This window comes from Bos grunniens, chromosome 27, assembly GCF_055505025.1.
Source record: "Bos grunniens cultivar Pamir isolate PY7600 chromosome 27, Bosgru_T2T1.0, whole genome shotgun sequence".
Lineage (NCBI taxonomy): Eukaryota > Metazoa > Chordata > Mammalia > Artiodactyla > Bovidae > Bos > Bos grunniens.
The window spans coordinates 32060374-32080196 of NC_141191.1; the positions used below are offsets into that span (position 1 = coordinate 32060374).

At 41.3% G+C, this 19823-nt stretch overlaps 1 protein-coding gene across 1 annotated transcript in view; it reads left to right on the forward strand.

The window, feature by feature from the left end:
• Window positions 1-19480, forward strand: part of LOC147343739 (uncharacterized) — a 117627-nt gene extending 98147 nt beyond the window's left edge. The window contains exons 4-6 of the mRNA XM_086380419.1: window positions 11981-12081; window positions 17325-17417; window positions 19451-19480. Of these exons, the coding sequence (XP_086236545.1) occupies window positions 11981-12081; window positions 17325-17376 (153 nt within the window). The 3' untranslated portion in view covers window positions 17377-17417; window positions 19451-19480. The remainder of the gene's footprint in view (window positions 1-11980; window positions 12082-17324; window positions 17418-19450) is intronic.
• The last annotated feature ends 343 nt before the right edge of the window (window positions 19481-19823 follow it).

The window sequence follows — 19823 nt, forward strand, 5'->3', positions numbered from 1 at the left end:
CTTGGGATGTGTTGCCATTCTCTTCTCCAGGGAATTTTCCTGGCCCAGGCATCAATTTTCCTGGCTCTGTGTCTCCAGCATTGCAGGCAAACTCTTTACCATCTGAGCCACCAGGGACCACATACTTAATGGCAGAATGCTGAGAGATCTTCTAGTGTAAACACAAGTAATTCTTACCTGTGTAAATGGCTGTGGTGGGCGTACCCACCAACTCCTTGCACTGTGTGGAATGGTTTCATTTCTCAGTCTTTCTTATGCTTCTAAATTTAGTAGGTTCCCTGTTTTGCCATAACTCTTTTTTTTATGGCAGCAATTTTCATGTTTTTATAGCATTTTTATGACCCATTGAAAGGCCTCTTGGCACGTTGTTTGGCAATGTTTCACCTCAGATGCTGTCACAAAAGAATTCACAGCAACAGGGAGCAGAGCTTCATCAAGGATTCCAACCTACACTTGCCCTGGGTTTAATCGATGTTGGCCCCCAGGTATCTCAAATTACCCTACAACCAACTTGATTCTACTCAGCTCCCTGAATCGATGATAGCTAAGTCTGGACAGAAATCAGGGGAGCCTTCCTCGTGAGTGGGTGAGTTCATAGCTTTAAGCCTCTATCTGAGGGCACCCATATGAGAACCAAACTGCTGTGTTAAGTCCCAGCCCATCTAATTTGTCCTCTCACATAGTTTCAGAAGAAAATTTAGTTCCCTACTAAGACTAGAACCTCGAAGTAAACTGTAGGTCGGGTGACAGAGGAACTGAACTTCCTACTCATTCCTCTCCATCTAGTTTATACCAGTGTCCAGCACCCCATGTTCTGGATCTGAGCCCTGTAGTCTCAGAGGGTAAATAGAGCCCCACTTGAACTTACCTAAATGCTCATGTCCATCTCTAAGATTCTTGAAGCCAACTACATCCCACTTTGACTCCGTCCTGATTTCCAGTCCCTACCCTTCATCCATTCTCACCTCTGGCTGACAGCACCAGGATAATCCAGATCAGATCTTCAGCTTGCTCTTGGACTGCTGACTTGGATTTCTGACTCTTCCTCATGAGACACCCAGTACCCTCCATCTTAGCACACCCCGATATTGGTATCATTCAAAGGGCACACCCTGTTTGGCAGCTCAGGCAGCTGGAAGAGGAAGGTGGGCCCATTTTTTCCAAAGGACAAGGAGGCCACAGGGAACAAAAGTCTGAAGCATCTCGAACAAATGGGGAGCTGGAATAGGGGAAATAATTCTGCTTTCTTCATCCAGTCCCATTTCCTAAAGGAGTCTAAATAGTACTGGTCTGTTACAGGAGGAAGGAAGGAAGGAAAAGAGGAAAGAAGGGAAGGAGGGAGGGAAGAAGGAGGAATTACTTCAGTAAGCCAATAGAGTGATTACAAAGCCTAGATAAGAAGCAGACTAGATATGGAGAGCTCCATTTTCCTTTCATTGCTCTTCACGTCTTAGTTGAGTGTACATTGGAAGTTAGGAGTGAATCTCTTGCCTCTGAACCTGGTGTCATCTGGATTAAAATCAACCTGAGAAGCTTGCTAAGTCCAGCCAGAGTTAAGTCAGCTTTATCCTGAAGATGCCATGGAGCAGATTGCTCCTCTCTATCCTCTCATGCTGCACTTCAGTTATACCAAACCATTTACTGTGTGTGTTCCCTACAATCTATTATTTCTCTCTCTGCACTTTAAGGAAAATGTTCTCTATCCCTGGAATTCCCTTTAGTCGCAGCCCTACGCAGGCTGCTTGAAGTGTTTGCCAAAGCCAACGTCAGATGTAACTTCATCTCTGAGGCACTTTCTAAGGCATGCATCCCTGTTTCTATCAGCAGAGTAAATCATCTTCCTCTCAGGATGTTGTACCAGTTGGTATTACTTCACAATGTGGTGGGGAGGGGAAATAGACAAATTAGTAGATTGCAATATGGTAAAGTAGATATAAATGGTAGTCAGTGATCATAATAGGTTACCATTTCCTTCTCCAGGGGATCTTCCCGATCCAGGGATTGAACCCCGGTCTCCCGCATTGCAGGCAGATGCTTTAACCTCTGAGCCACCAGGAAAGCCTAATGATTATAATAGGTTACAGTGATCATAAAAATACAGTGGAAATATAGATGAGGTGATGATTGATGAGGCATATTCAGAAAGCAATGTTAAATCAATGAGCAGTTCTCCGCATGGAAGTTTCACATGGTTTTCCCAAAGGGTGTAACCCGACCTTACCTCACTTAACATTTTTGTAGTTGTCACCTTGAATGAGGTAGATCTCATGCTTTTGATTCCCCAACCTATTAAGACTTCTAATACAATGGGTGACAAGGTAAAAATTCAAAAATGTTTCGACAAGCTAGAGTTGGTGGATTTAAGTGTGGATTTAACTGTGGAATGGGTGCTGGGTCTTCTCATAAACTACTGATGAAATTGTAAATTGACTGATACGCTTTTTTTGGAAACTTGGTAACACATCAAAAACATAAAAAAAGCTTTAAATCAAACATCTCATGCCTAGGGATATTGTCAAAGAAATAACCATACATGCTGTTTAATTTTGTGTTTTTATACATGAATGCTCATTCAGTTCAGTTCAGTCACTCAGTCGTGTCCGACTCTTTGTGACCCCATGAATCGCAGCACAGCAGGCCTCCCTGTCCATCACCAACCCCCGAAGTTCACCCAGACTCATGTCCATCGAGTTGGTGATGCCATCCAGCCATCTCATCCTCTGTTGTCCCCTTCTCCTCCTGCCCTCAATCCCTCCCAGCATCAGGATCTTTTCCAATGAGTCAACTCTTCACATGAGGTGGCCAAAGTATTGGAGTTTCAGCTTCAGCATCAGTCCTTCCAATGAACACAGGACTGATCTCCTTTAGGATGGACTGGTTGGACCTCCTTGCAGTCCAAGGGACTCTCAAGAGTCTTCTCCAACACCACAGTTGTCTGAAATAGTAAAGATGAAAAATTAAGCACATTAGTGATATATCTACCTATACATACATATATACAGAATGTGTGTCAAAGATGATGCACTTTAAAAATCACGTTATTTGCAAATAGAGATTATCATACTAAGTAAAATAAGTCAAAAAGAGAAAGACAGGTACCATATGATGTCGTTTATATGTGGTATCAAAAGTATGACACAAAGGAACCGATCTGTGAAACAGAAACAAACTCAGGGGCATAGAGAATAGACTGGTGGCTGCCAAGGGGGCACAGGGTCGGAGGGGGTGATAGAGGGATGGATTGGGGGCTTGGGGTTAGCACAGGCAACGTGGAATCTAGAGAGTGGATAAACAGCAAGCTCCTGCTGTATAGCACAGGGAACTGCATTAAATACCCTGTGATTAAACCATAATGGCTTTGCATTTCTTGAGATAAGATACAGGAGGGCTCCAGATGAGGAATTTACAGTGAACAAACACAGGGTAAATAGCCAATCTTTGTCTCTTCAGTTCAGTTCAGTTCAGTTGTTCAGTCCTGTCCGACTCTTTGTGACCCCATGAATCTCAGCATGCCAGGCCTCCCTGTCCATCGCCAACTCCCTGAGTTCACTCAGACTCACGTCCATCGAGTTAGTGATGCCATCCAGCCATCTCATCCGCTGTCATCCCCTTTACCTCCTGCCCCCAATCCCTCCCAGCATCAGAGTCTTTTCCAGTGAGTCAACTCTTCGCATGAGGTGGCCAAAGTACTGGAGTATCAGCTTTAGCATCATTCCTTCCAAAGAACACCCAGGGCTGATCTCCTTTAGAATGGACTGGTTGGATCTCCTTGCAGTCCAAGGGACTCTCAAGAGTCTTCTTCAACACCACAGTTCAAAAACATCAATTCTTCAGTGCTGAGCTCTCTTCACAGTCCAACTCTCGCATCTATACATGACCACTGGAAAAACCATAGCCTTGACTAAATGGACCTTTGTTGGCAAAGTAATGTCTCTGCTTTTGAATATGCTATCTAGGTTGGTCATAACTTTTCTTCCAAGGAGTGTCTTTTAATTTTTTCGCTGCAGTCACTATCTGCTGTGATTTTGGAGCCCAAAAAGATAAAGTGTGACACTGTTTCCACTGTTTCCCCATATATTTCCCATGAAGTGATGGGAACAGATGCCATGATCGTTTTCTGAATGTTGAGCTTTAAGCCAACTATTTCACTCTCATCAAGAAACTTTTTAGTTCCTCTTCACTTTCTGCCATGAGGGTGGTGTCATCTGCATATCTGAGGTTATTGATATTTCTCCCAGTAATCTTGATTCCAGCTTGTGCTTCTTCCAGCCCAGCATTTCTCATTATGTACTCTGCATAGAAGTTAAATAAGCAGGGTGACAATATAGAGCCTTGACGTATTCCTTTTCCTATTTGGAACCGGTCTGTTGTTCCATGTCCAGTTCTAACTGTTGCTTCCTGACCTGCATACAGGTTTCTCAAGAGGCAGGTCAGGTGGTCTGGTATTCCCATCTCTTTCAGAATTTTCCACAGTTTATTGTGATCCACACAGTCAAAGTCTTTGGCATAGTCAATAAAGCAGAAATAGATCCTTTTCTGGACTCTCTTGTTTTTTCGATGATCCAGCAGATGTTGGCAATTTGATCTCTGATTCCTCTGCCTTTTCTAAAACCAGCTTGAACATCTGGAAGTCCACGGTTCACGTATTGCTGAAGCCTGGCTTGGAGAATTTTGAGCATTACTTTACTAGCATGTGAGATGAGTGCAATTGTGCGGGAGTTTGAGCATTCTTTGGCATTGCCTTTCTTTGGGATTGGAATGAAAACTGACCTTTTCCAGTCCTGTGGCCACTGCTGAGTTTTCCAAATTTGCTGGCATACTGAGTGCAGCACTTTCACAGCATCATCTTTCAGGATTTGAAAGAGCTCAACTGGAATTTCATCACTTCCACTAGCTTTGTTCATAGTGATGCTTTCTAAGGCCCACTTGACTCCACATTCTAGGATGTCTGGCTCTAGGTGAGTGATCACATCATCATGATTATCTTATGTGAAGATCTTTTTTGTACAGTTCTTCTGTGTATTCTTGCCACCTCTTCTTAATATCTTCCGCTTCTATTAGGTCCATACCATTTCTGTCCTTTATCGAGCCCATCTTTGCATGAAATGTTCCCTTGGTATCTCTAATTTTCTTGAAGAGCTCTCTAGTCTTTCCCATTCTGTTGTTTTCCTCTATTTCTTTGCATTGATCACTGAGGAAGGCTTTCTTATCTCTCCTTGCTATTCTTTGGAACTCTGCATTCAGATGCTTATCTCTTTCCTTTTCTCCTTTGCTTTTCACTTCTCTTCTTTTCACAGCTATTTGTAAGGCCTCCCCAGACAGCCATTTTGCTTTTTTGCATTTCTTTTCCATGGGGATGGTCTTGATCCCTGTCTCCTGTACAATGTCACGAACCTCAGTCCATAGTTCATCAGGCACTCTATCAGATCTAGTCCCTTAAATCTATTTCTCACTTCCACTGTATAATCATAAGGGATTTGATTTAGGTCATACCTGAATGGTCTACTGGTTTTCCATACTTTCTTCAATTTAAGTCTGAATTTGGCAATAAGGAGCTCATGATCTGAGCCACAGTCAGCTCCTGGTCTTGTTTTTGCTGACTGTATAGAGCTTCTCCATCTTTGGCTGCAAAGAATATAATCAATCTGATTTTGGTGTCACCATATAGTGACGGTCATGTGTAGAGTCTTCTTTTGTGTTGTTGGAAGAGGGTGTTTGCTATGACTAGTGTGTTCTCTTGGCAAAATTCTATTAGCCTTTGCCCTGCTCATTCCATATTCCAAGGCCAAATTTGTCTGTTACTCCAGGTGTTTCTTGACTTCCTACTTTTGCATTCCAGTCCTCTATAATGAAAAGGACATCTTTTTTTGTGTTAGTTCTAAAAGGTCTTGTAGGTCTTCATAGAACCATTCAACTTCAGCTTCTTCAGCGTTACTGGTTGGGGCATAGACTTGGATTACTGATATTGAATGATTTGCCTTGGAAACGAACAGAGATCATTGTGTCATTTTTGAGATTGCATCCAAGTACTGCATTTCGGACTCTTTTGTTGACCATGATGGCTAGTCCATTTCTTCTAAGGGATTCCTGCACGCAGTAGTAGATATAATGCTCATCTGAGTTAAATCCACCCATTCCAGTCCATCTTAGTTCACTGATTCCTAAAACGTTGATGTTCACTGTTGCCATCTCCTGTTTGACCACTTCCAGTTTGCCTTGATTCATGGACCTAACATTCCAAGTTCCTATGCAATATTGCTCTTTACAGCATCAGACCTTGCTTCTATCACCAGTCTCATCCACAACTGGGTATTGTTTTTGCTTTGGCTCCATCCCTTCTTTCTTTCTGGAGTTATTTCTCCACTGATCTCCAGTAGCATATTGGGCACCTACTGACCTGGGGAGTTCCTCTTTCAGTATCCTATCATTTTGCCTTTTCATACTTGTTCATGGCAAGGACAAAGTACGGAAAAAATCATGTCTGATAAGGGAAGAGACTACACATGCATGGAAAGGCTCCTTGGAATCAAAAGTCAGAAGATAATTCCAGGCCATAAGCAGTCTTGCTCCTCCCAGAAGCCTTCACTTTTAGATCCATCTTGGCTAGGATGTGCTTGCACACCCCAGGGGAGGGTCCTGAGACAAATTAACTTGGGGTGGGGGGAGGGTGGTGAGGGAGACAAAGAAAGGTGACTGGCCTGAGGGAAGAGGAAGACCTGGAAAACTGCCCCTTTACAAAGGATTTAAACTTCCCAAAGGCGCAACTCTCTCTGAGCTTGCCCATGCGCCTTTCCACGTGCACTTTTCTTTTCAATAAACCTTTTACTTTGCTCCTTGGAAGGAAAGTGATGACCAACCTAGATAGCATATTCAAAAGCAGAGACATTACTTTGCCAACAAAGATCCATCTAGTCAAGGCTGTTGTTTTTCCAGTAGTCATGAATGGATGTGAGAGTTGGACTGTGAAGAAAGCTGAGCGCCGAAGAATTGATGCTTTTGAACTGTGGTGTTGGAGAATACTCTTGAGAGTCCCATGGACTGCAAGGAGATCCAACCAGTCCATTCTGAAGGAGATCAGTCCTGGGTGTTGTTTGAAGGAATGATGCTAAAGCTGAAACTTCAGTACTTTGGCCACCTCATGCGAAGAGTTGACTCATTGGAAAAGACTCTGATGCTGAGAGGGATTTGGGGGCGGGAGGAAAAGGGAACGACAGAGGATGAGATGGCTGGATGGCATCACCGACTCAATGGACGTGAGTTTGAATGAACTCCAGGAGATGGTGATGGACAGGGAGGCCTGGCATGGTGCAGTTCATGGGGCCGTAAAGAGTCGGACATGAATGAGCAACTGAACTGAACTGAACTGAACTTAAAAAAAAAAAAAGGAACAGAATATGAAAAAGAATGTATTTATATATATGTATAACTGAGTCACTTTGCCAGGGAGTAGTAATTAACATTGTAATTCAACTATACTCCAGTAAAAAGTAAATTTTAAAAAATCACTTTATAAATAGTATGTAATTACAGGGTAAATAACTGTGTAAAACTGAAAGACAAAAGGAAAGTACAAGATCACTTGAACAGTGTTGCGTAAAGTCATATTGCACATGTATATGCAACTCAGAGGTCATCCAGGAGCACACTGGCTCTCAGAAAATTAGTGAAAGCTTGATTTGCATCCTTTAGTCATGATTTGTAGAAATGCAAAACCATCTCCCCAATTTTCTGCTCATTCCCAAGGGCTCAAGTGCTCCTGATCCAGTGCCTAAATTTATGGATGATGTCAATTTCAGGCTTCATCACCTCAGGTAAAATATCCCATCCTTTTATCAGTTTCCATAAAATATCCACTCACACTAAGCAAAGGATGAGTGTTTCTTGAATTCACTAAAGATAAGGGGGTGGGGTTACAGGGAGGAGCTGCACTTTAGGGCCCTGGAGTTTCCACCACCTCTGTTGGCCTCCACACTTCCTCCTCCCCGACCCCTGCCCCTCCACTCACCTTTGGGGCTCACCCCCTCCCTCGGGTGCTTTGGTGCCATTTGATAACCAGGCCCTGCCTAGGGATCAACAAAGAAGGTGCTGGGCAGAAAAAAAAAAAAGCAAAACCTTCCTTCTACCTTTGTAGGTTTTTCTGGCTGGTCTAGGAATTAAATTCACACAAAACAGATTAACAGGAAAAAATCAAATTTCATTACATATGTACAAAAATCCCACATACATGAGAGGGTTAGAGACCCCACATAAACAAGAAGTTTGGGGACAGAAGGCTAAAATGAGGTCTCTATGCCATCCTGAGCTAAGGAATGGACTAGAGCCCTGGGGCTTCCAAGGATGGGAGAGTCTCTCACAGCACAACAACAAGAAGAAGAGCAGATATTTGTAAATTAGACATTTGCCCTAGAGATACCAAGGGAACATTTCATGCAAAGATGGGCTCGATAAAGGACAGAAATGGTATGGACCTAACAGAAGCGGAAGATATTAAGAAGAGGTGGCAAGAATACACAGAAGAACTGTACAAAAAAGATCTTCACTACCCAGATAATCATGTTGGTGTGATCACTCATCTAGAGCCAGACATTCTGGAATGTGAAGTCAAGTGGGCCTTAGAAAGCATCACTATGAACAAAGCTAGTGGAGGTGATGGAATTCCAGTTCAGCTCTTTCAAATCCTGAAAGATGATGCTGTGAAAGTGCTGCACTCAATATGCCAGCAAATTTGGAAAACTCAGCAGTGGCCACAGGACTGGAAAAGGTCAGTTTTCATTCCAATCCCAAAGAAAGGCAATGCCAAAGAATGCTCAAACTCCCGCACAATTGCACTCATCTCACATGCTAGTAAAGTAATGCTCAAAATTCTCCAAGCCAGGCTTCAGCAATACGTGAACCGTGGACTTCCAGATGTTCAAGCTGGTTTTAGAAAAGGCAGAGGAATCAGAGATCAAATTGCCAACATCTGCTGGATCATCGAAAAAACAAGAGAGTCCAGAAAAGGATCTATTTCTGCTTTATTGACTATGCCAAAGACTTTGACTGTGTGGATCACAATAAACTGTGGAAAATTCTGAAAGAGATGGGAATACCAGACCACCTGATCTGCCTCTTAAGAAATCTGTATGCAGGTCAGGAATCAAGTTAGAACTGGACATGGAACAACAGACTGGTTCCAAATAGGAAAAGGAGTACGTCAAGGCTGTTATTGTCACCTTGCTTATTTAACTTCCATGCAGAGTACATCATGAGAAATGCTGGACTGGAAGAAGCACAAGCTGGAATCAAGATTGCTGGGAGAAATATCAATAACCTCAGATATGCAGATGACACCACCCTTATGGCAGAAAGTGGAGAGGAACTCAAAAGCCTCTTGATGAAAGTGAAAGTGGAGAGTGAAAAAGTTGGCTTAAAGCTCAACATTCAGAAAACAAAGATCATGGCATCCGGTCCCATCACTTCATGGGAAATAGATGAGGAAACAGTGGAAACTGTCAGACTTTTTTTTTGGGGGGGGGGTCAAAAATCACTGCAGATGGTGACTGCAGCCATGAAATTAAAAGATGCTTACTCCTTGGAAGGAAAGTTATGACCAACCTAGATAGCATGTTCAAAAGCAGAGACATTACTTTGCCAACAAAGGTCTGTCTAGTCAAGGCTATGGTTTTTCCTGTGGTCATGTATGGATGTGAGAGTTGGACTGTGAAGAAAGCTGAGCGCCGAAAAATTGATCCTTTTGAACTGTGGTGTTGGAGAAGACTCTTGAGAGTCCCTTGGACTGCAAGGAAATCCAACCAGTCCATTCTGAAGGAGATCAGCCCTGGGATGTCTTTGGAAGGAATGATGCTAAAGCTGAAACTCCAGTACTTTGGCCACCTCATGCGAAGAGTTGACTCATTGGAAAAGACTCTGATGATGGGAGGGATTGGGGGCAGGAGGAGAAGGGGACGACAGAGGATGAGATGGCTAGATGGCATCACTGACTCGATGGACGTGAGTCTCAGTGAACTCCAGGAGTTGGTGATGGACAGGAAGGCCTGGCATGCTGGGATTCATGGGGTCACAAAGAGTGGGACACGACTGAGTGACTGAATTGAACTGAACTGAACTGCTATGATGACAGAGCCACTTAGATAAAATCTATCTCTGCTAAAAACTCTTCTCTGGGAAAAATCCCCAATATAAATTCTTCCAGAAAGCTACAGGAGGGCAGTAGTTTCTCTTGAACCTACAGGGTCTCAATTGCCTTTAGCTCCAAATAATCCTCATGCAATAGTGGCACATCCAGGGAAGGCTCAGTCTGAACCCTAGAAACAGTTATATATATGTTGGCTGTTACAGTAATAATGGTTTGATGGCTTAGTCGCTAAGTCATGTCCAACCCTTGCGATCCCATGGCCTGTACCCTGCCAGGTTCCTCTGTCCATGGGATTCTCCAGGAGAGAATCCTGGAGTGTATTGCCATTTCCTTCTCCAGAGGATCTTCCCAACCCAGGAATCAAACCCGGGTCTCCTGCATTGCAGGCAGATTCTTCACTGACTGAGCTATGAGGGAAGCCCACTACAGTAATAATATTCTCAACCAATTATACACATATCTGTGTAGATGAAAGACAACATGGGAGTCTACCAAAATATTAATAGCAGTTAATCCTTGGTGGTAGAAATGAAAGTAATTTTACTTGTATTGTTTATTCTGTGATTCTTAAACTTTCAAAACTGAACAAGTGCTACTTTTTTATATAAAGAAAAAAAAATTTCTTAAACGGAATTGTTTGTTTCATGATAATGGTAAATGCTCCAAAATTAGAGACGAGATCATAATTTGGGGGACTATTTTAGAGGTAATGTTATAGGAGGGTCCTTCTCTAACTATACAATTTTATGATTCAAGGGTTGTTGTTAAGATAAAATGGTATAATGAAAACAAGAGTACTTTGAGAAGTACGAATCTCCATAAAAATACGCTATTATTTTGATGTTTTGTAGTGTAGTGATAAATACAATTGCTGGCACTGAATAGAATCTAAACTCGTAGAATGGGATGGAACAGACAATTTTAGGGTAGATGTATGCTATAGTGGTTCAAATCCCAAAAATTCATGTTTGAAAAGACAGCCCATCTCTTCATTTCTTTCCTTCCCTTACTTCCTGATTCTCTGCTTTATTTTATTTACCCTAGGACAATAGGAAGGAAAGAAGGTACAATCAAAGTTTTTTTCTTATTTCATTGTCATAGTAAATATAAGAATTTAAATAAGTAACTTTTGCCCTGTGATATTATATTTACACCTATAAAACAGAAATAAGTAATCCTCTATGATGTCTTCCAGAATTTTTAATCCAATCATTTAATTGTTCATTGTTGCTTTTCAGTTGCTAAGTTGTGTTCAACTCCTTCTGACCCCATGGGTTGGGGCACACCAGGCTCTTCTATCCTCCAGTTTCTGCTTGAGTTTGCTCAAAGTCATGTCCATTGAGTTAGTGATGCTATCTAACCATCTCATGCTCTGCCACTGCCTTTTCCTTTTTTCTTCAACCTTTCCCAGCATCAGGGTCTTTTCCAATAAGTCCAAGCTGATTCATGAATAAAAATTAAGAGAAGCAGAGTTCATACATAGGAAGATTGGTAAATATTTGAGGTTAGAAAAGTAGTCAGCTCTTTTCTAAATGGTATGGGGAGGGTTTAAATACAACAAACACATTCCTTGCTTGTTGGACCTAAAAGTATCAGGAAAACTTTTCAATCATGATGGGCTCTTTGTTTGTTTTCTTTTGTTCTGTTTTATTTTCTTATATCTTTTACAATTGTCTAAGAAAGTTTAAATGGGTTAAGATGTAGAAAAAAATTTTTTTAAACCTTTGAAAATATGAGGTCCTTGTCATCATTTTCAAGGAGTGTCACCCATGAATATAAAGCATACTTTCAGCTCTGTGAAACCTTAGCATTAAGATTATTGCACATTTTATTGTCCTTTCCTAGGCTCTGAAACTAGAAATTCATCTGCCTCTAACCTTTCCACCCAAGTCGACTTCATACATAAGTAAAGAGCAAGTTGAAATTACAGGGAGCTGTAAAGAAATGTAAGTTCTCCGCTTTCTTCTTTGAAAACCAATATTAAAATATATGAGGTGCAATTGTCAAACTAAAAAACTGTCAGATGATTCATAAGGAATGAGTGGCCGGCAGGCTGGCCTGACTGATCCCTTACATTACTGATTTTTAACGGGTCTTTGGGAAAGAAGATGGTTATTTCCCATCCAAGTCAGACAGCCATGAAGACGGGGGCTGGCGGGCAGAGGGAAGGAGAATGGCCAGATGCTGAGCAAAAAGGCCGAGGATGCCACCCAGCACAATGTGTTCAGACATTAAATTTTTCAGTAAACAGCTTGTAAATGAAACCCCAAGGGATTCAATTTCCCCTCCTCTGGTGCTTTCTCTGTCCCATCTGCCCCTGTCTCATCATCTCCCTAAGGAGGAGCAGGAATACATGTCAGGCATCCTTTTAACTTGTCAGGGACTTAACTCTAGCTGAGGCAGCCAGGTATTACAGCTAAATGGATTTATGCATTTGAGAGAGAATGTCTGCTTCTGTTCACTGAGCCATGGCATTGATGTCTAACTTGGCACTTACCTGTCACAGCAGCATTGATTATCGTAACCAGTCTGTGCAGGAGTCAAGGGTTTGGGGAACATGGGATCCAGTCCCACCTGATTTGGCCTTGGGAACTGCTTCTCCCTGAAAGGTTCTGGACCAGCCTCTCCTTGATCTATGCAGTAGAGATAGAGTAAATATGTAGATAGAAATGGAGTATGTGCCGAACTTGGAAAGGGAACAACAGGGATGTGAAATTGTGTTCCTGTTCTTCAAAACTCCCAACTCCACTTCTTTGACCATCATGAAGAGTAATGTTTGAGGCTGGTTTCACTTGTTGGTTGTCTTTTACTGGGTACTGTTCACTCTTCATTCATGCAACATTTATTGAGATTGTTTATAGATGTCTTAAGATTGTTTATAGATTAATTGAGATTGTTTATAGGGAGCTTCCCTGGTGGCTCAGATGTTAAAGAATCTGCCCACAATGCTAGAGACCCGGGTTTGATTCCTGAGTTGGGAAGATCCTCTGGAGAAGAGAATGGGGACCCACTCCAGTATTCTTGCCTGGTTAATCCCATGGACAGAGGAGCCTGGCAGGCTACAGTCCATGGGGTTGCAAAAAGGCAGACATGACTGAGTGACTAACACTTTCTATAGATGTCTAGCTACTGTCCCATAAGATCTTGATTCACATGACTATGAAAACTGAACTGAACAAATTCCTATAAATATATAGGTCCCAGGGGAGATGGAAGGGGGTTAGTCTGCTGCAATTGAGCATTGTGGAGTTGAGTGATTGGAGGTTCTTTTTACACGAACACCCAATAGGCCCAATGAGAGAGACAGTTAAGGTACCCGCATGCTAAGTCACTTCAGTTGTATCCGACTCTTTGTGACCCACTGGACTGCAGCCCGCCAGGCTCCTCTGCCCATGGGATTCTCTAGGCAAGAATACTACAGTGGGTTGCCATGTCCTCCTCCAGGGGATCTTCCTGACCGAAGGACCAAGCCTGCATCCACTCATTGGCAGGCAGGTTCTTTAACACTAGCACCACCTAGGAAGCCCATGTGACCCCATGGACTATTCCATTCTGGCCATGGAATTCTCCAGGCCAGAATGCTGGAGTGGGTAGTCTTTCCCTTCTCCCAGCCCAGGGATCAAACCCAGGTCTTCTGCATTGCAGGCTGATTCTTTACCAGCTGAGCCACAAGGGAAGCCCAGTTAAGGTATATGATTGTAAATGGTATTATTGCCTACAATTACTCTGTTGCTCCAAATCTGGCATTGGTTATTTACTACAGTCAAGGTTCAGTTCAGTTCAGTTCAGTTGCTCAGTCATGTTCGACTCTTTGTGACCCAATGAATCGCAGCACGCCAGGCCTCCCTGTCCATCACCAACTCCCAGAGTTCACTCATACTGACGTCTATCGAGTCAGTGATGCCATCCAGCCATCTCATCCTCTGTCATCCCCTTCTCCTCCTGCCCCCAATCCCTCCCAGCATATGATGGTAAATGACCAATGCCCAAATTGGAGCAATAGAATAACTGTAGGTAATAAAAATCCTGTAAACTCCTGGGAAGTTTATTAGTAAAGAAAATCACTTCAAGTTGGTATGCATCTTGTGATGATGAATATCTTATGATCTTAATATTATGATCTTATCATGAATATCAGTGTGAGAAATGATTTGACAGGTTGGGAGCATGCCTCCATCAACTTCCTGTATCCTCCCCTCCCCTTTCCCGTATCCTGTCTCCACTGTTTAACCTGGAGGAATAACCTTGACTTTGTCATTCCTCCCACAGTCATGTGCTTCTGTGAGCAGGCCGTGCTGAGTGAGGCCTGTGAGGTATTAACCAAAGCATTTTGTGACCTAGTTCTCAGGGAAGACATGCACAACTGTTGTCCAAATCAACTGAACAGCAGTATTAAATAACAGAAATAATATTATGAGTAGTCTTTTATAAAGAAATGGACATCCAGGCCCCTCCTCTTATTGGTTTTATAATTAATCCTAACAGGGAGGGGATAGAGTCCTCCATTCCAGCATATGATGGTTGAAGTGATACTGCTGCTGCTGCTAAGTCACGTCAGTCGTGTCCGACTCTGTGCGACCCCATAGACGGCAGCCCACCAGGCTCCCCCGTCCCTGGGATTCTCCAGTCAAGAACACTGGAGTGGGTTGCCATTTCCTTCTCCAATGCATGAAAGTGGAAAGTGAAAGTGAAGTCATTCAGTCGTGTCAGACTCTTAGCGACCCCATGGACTGCAGCCTACCAGGCTCCTTCGCCCATGGGATTTTCCAGGCAAGAGTAGTGGAGTGGGGTGCCATTGCCTTCTCCGTGAAGTGATACTAGACATCAGTAACTACAACAACACTGGAGGCAACACATGAATGATGCCTGCAAACTCCAAATTCAACTTCAGGACCAGCTGAGAGCAACAGATCCTACAACAGAGAGCAGAAGTGGTTTCTGTTACCAAGGATGGACTCCACTGGGCAGAGGATGCCTCAAAGAGATCATTACAACAACAGGGGTCAAGTCTTGCTCTAAATGAGTGTTTCTCAACCCTGGCTACGTGGTAGAATCATCTAGGAAACTTTTTCAAAACACTGATGCCTGAATCCTACCCTCAGGGATCCAGATTCAAGTGGTCTGGCATGAAACCTCATGATCAGTGATTAGAATCCTTAGGAGTTCAAATATTCAGCAAGGGTTAAGAACCCCTACCTTAAGGGGAAGGAGGGACAAGCTAGGCTGGTTCACACAGTTAAACCAATGAGCCTTGGAGCTAAAGACTAAGGCTTTGACAACCCACACCCACTCATTTGAGGGCACTCCTCCAGGTTACTGTGGCTTAAGAAATGTAAATTACACATAAAAGATCAAACAGATACATATAATGTGTCTCCAGCTAGCATGTTGGCTAAAATCAAATTGTGTTTGTCCTATAATCCAAAACAAATCTTTGGAGATCTCTATATCTATATGATTATATGTAATATAATATATAAATGTAATATATGACAAGCAATAACATTATGAATATATGTACTGAAATATTCTTAGTAAATTGATCAATAAGTTGCTCATTTCTTTGCCATAAGACAAAAAGACTCATGATCAACAAAGATTTCAAGAAAATTTTTAAAGGCAAGTGAGAATTTATGAGTAAGGAAACAGAAAACATTTCAGACACAGGGCACAGACATCTGATAATGAGGTTCTGAATGATTAAAGAAAATATTAAATAGCTTGTTTTCAACTTACTCTTCTTTTGGAAATAATTTCTTTTCCAAGGTTTTTTTTTTCACCATTTAGAACTTGTGTATCTTTTAAGATGATGCCTCATCTGTAAGGTGGAAACACTAAAACCACAAATAAGTATAACATGGAATCTCTCTGTAAAATTAAAGTAATACTTTTTAAAAATTAATTTATCATTATCAAGAATTGAGAATTATTGAGCCTTCTCTGCACATGTAGGATCACCCTAAGTATAGTCAAAATTCTGCCTTTTTTCTGTTATTTGAGCTTTAAAATAACTTCTAAAAGATGATTGGAAATCCATTCAGAATCAAGGTCAGGGTGGGCAATGTTACAATAAAGACAACTTGATTATGGTTACCAAAGGGGATAGGCAGGGGGAAGGATAAATTGTGAAGAGGAGATTGGGATTAACACATACACAACTATGTATATATGAAACAGATAAACAAGGACCTACAGTATGGCGCAGGAAGCTCTACTCAATACTCTGTAATAACATATTTGGGAAAAGAATTTGAAAAAGAATAGATGTGTGTATTGAAGAATTGATGCTTTTGAACTGTGGTGTTGGGGAAGACTCTTGAGAGTCCCTTGGACTGCAAGGAGATCCAACCAGTCCATCCTAAAGGAGATCAGTCCTGGATATTCATTGGAAGGACTGATGCTGAAGCTGAAACTCCAGTACTTTGGCCACCTCATATGAAGAGTTGACTCATTGGAAAAGACCCTGATGCTGGGAAGGATTGGGGGCAGGAGGAGAAGGGGATGACAGAGGATGAAATGGTTGGATGGCATCACCGACTTGATGGACATGAGTTTAAGCAAGCTCCGGGAGTTGGTGATGGACAGGGAGGCCTGGTGTGCTGCAGTCTATGGGGTCGCAAAGAGTCAGACAGGACTGAGCAACTAAACCCAACTGAACTGATAGTATATCTAAATCACTTTGCTATACACCTGAAACTAACACAATATTGTAAATCATTATGTACTCCAATATAAAATAAAAGTTAAAAAATAAAGACCACTTGGCAGTATCTATGATGGATGTCTGATCGTTTTGTCACATGTAACTTTCACAATGTCCATGTGAGGTTTAATGAAATTTAGTGTTCCTGTTTCAAAGAAAGGAAAATTAAAGACACACAGTCAATCAAGAATAACATTCACACATTGGCTTTCTTGTAAACATTGCTGAATTTAGATGACCGTTAGCTCACAGGAAGACCCATCAAAAAAGCCATCTGGAAAGAGATCCATCTCCTGACTCTGTTGCTTACTACCTGTCTGATCTGACCATATTGTTAACTTCTTCATTTCAAACATGCTAATAGTAACTATTTTGCAGTATCATTGTGAAGTTTTAGTGAGATAAGAATGTTATGTGTGTAATATAACTGTTTAGTAAATGGAAGTTATTGTCAGTCTTAATAACTGTGTTTTTTATTATTAACAGTATCCACTTGATGTTCAAATTGATAAGTTCCTGGATCAGAACTAGCCTTTAAATGGTAGCAATGGAAAAAAAAAAAAAAAAAGCTATGTGAAGGTAAGTGCCATATTGTTTGTTGTGAGTGATTGTATTATAATATATATTCACTGCTAGAAAAGGCAGTTCCTTCAGTACTCATGTTACTTTTTCTGGAGGTAGGAAGATGCTATCATGCTATTTCCTGCAAATAGACATTGTGTGGCTGTCCTAGGAACTAGAGGCTTGAGGAGAGAGGCAGAATTAGAGAGTTAGTGCTAGAAACTTTCTTAAAGATCTCCTGGGACAAACATCTTCATTATTTTTTTTTTTTTTCTGAATCTTTTTTTTAAAATTTTTTAACTTTACAATATTGTATTGGTTTTGCCATATATCAAAATGAATCCACCACAGGTATACATGTGTTCCCCATCCTGAACCCTCCTCCCTCCTCCCTCCCCATACCATCCCTCTGGGTCGTCCCAGTGCACCAGCCCCAAGCATCCAGTATCGTGCATCGAACCTGGACTGGCGACTCGTTTCATATATGATGTTATACATGTTTCAGTGCCATTCTCCCAAATTATCCCACCCTCTCCCTCTCCCACAGAGTCCAAAAGACTGTTCTATACATCAGTGTCTCTTTTGCTATCTCGTATACCGGGTTATTGTTACCATCTTTCTAAACTCCATATATATGTGTTAGTATACTGTATTGGTGTTTTTCTTTCTGGCTTACTTCACTCTGAATAATAGGCTCCAGTTTCATCCACCTCACTAGAACTGATTCAAATGTATTCTTTTTAATGGCTGAGTAATACTCCATTGTGTATATGTACCACAGCTTTCTTATCCATTCATCTGCTGATGGACACCTAGGTTGCTTCCATGTCCTGGCCATTGCAAACAGTGCTGCAATGAACATTGGGGTTCATGTGTCTCTTTCAATTCTGGTTTCCTCAGTGTGTATGCCCAGCAGTGGGATTGCTGGATCATAAGGCAGTTTTCATTATTTTTTAAATGAATGAAAACTCTGAACCAGAACTAAAAGATGTATTTAAAATCCTATTGCTCTTTCATGGTACAGACAACATTAAAATTCAGATCTGCGGATTTTCCCATCATTTGTTCAATGAAGTCATTCTTCTCTTTTTATAATTTTTGTCTGTAATTAAATTGCTTTCCAAACTTAAGCATTTCTAGGTTGAATTATTTGCAGTCTTGCAGCTTTACTTTCTATGTATTTAATATACCTTATCTATCCTGTGAAAACCTGAGTCCTCTCTGTGGAGATCAGTTTATCACCTTGAGAGCCACTGAAATAATAGGATCAAATGAATCCCACTAGAAGAAGTAGGAAGTGAAGAGACCACATGTCCTCAGCATGAAACTTCCAGGTTATATTTTAATTGTAATTCCAATGAAATTATATCATATATTTTCATATACAATAACACATTGGGGAACACCTAGATCAGATATGCTTAGAGGTTTCAGTGTGCCTATTTCACAGTCCAAAACTAAGTATATAATTTTGATTTAATGTGAAAATGGGAAGTGGTCATTATGGGACCACAAATAAAGTACTATTTATTTAGAAGATGAAGAAAAATTTAATCCATTTTAAGATTCATTGACAGCTAACAAATTAATTTTCCAAATCTACTATCATCTCTGTTCCTCAATATCACTAAGGCAGACAGTGTAATTTTCATCAGAGTTCAGTGATTTACCAAAAGTAACACAGCTCCAAGTAAAGATTCTAGCACGTTAAGAGTGATTTGACTCCCAGCACAGTGTTCTTCCTAATATACTCGTACCTAATTGCCCACAGATTATTTGGAGCACTTTGTTTTCTGGAATAAAAAAAGAAACTTAAAGAAATGAAATATGTGTAGGACTTTGAGGTTTTAAGAAATGCTTTCCTGTAGCACTTTCAACATAAACTGTGTATAGGCAGAGTGCAAAGAGGAAACCACAACTGGAAAAAAGAATCTGGAAAGGTCAAACGGCAGGAGAGGGCAGCCGAGGAAGCCATCTCAATTTCAGTGTGTTCTTGATATATGGGTCTAAACACAATCTGAAAAGACTAACCTAATATATTTTTGACCCAGAGTTGACCCAAACCCAATCCCAACTTGCAAAAGAAGGAAAGCTGAAGTCGAAGGTTTGAAGCCATCAATCTTGTGGCATATCTGAGATGGAGAACATCAGCAAACTAGCCAACAAAAGGATTACTGATCAAAAGTGAAGGAAAACAAGTAACAGGTAGGAATATTTTAGATGCACATAAAAGAGTTTGAGGATCCTTTACACTGGAAGAATTTTCTGTATATGAACTGTTATGTAAACACACACACACACACATACACACACATGCAGTAATATCTTTTTTTTTTTTCCCAACTAATTTATTCTGAAATTTACTTGGAAAACCAGTGCAGAGAAAACAGCAGAATACTGAGTAATGGCCAACCTTCTCTCAAA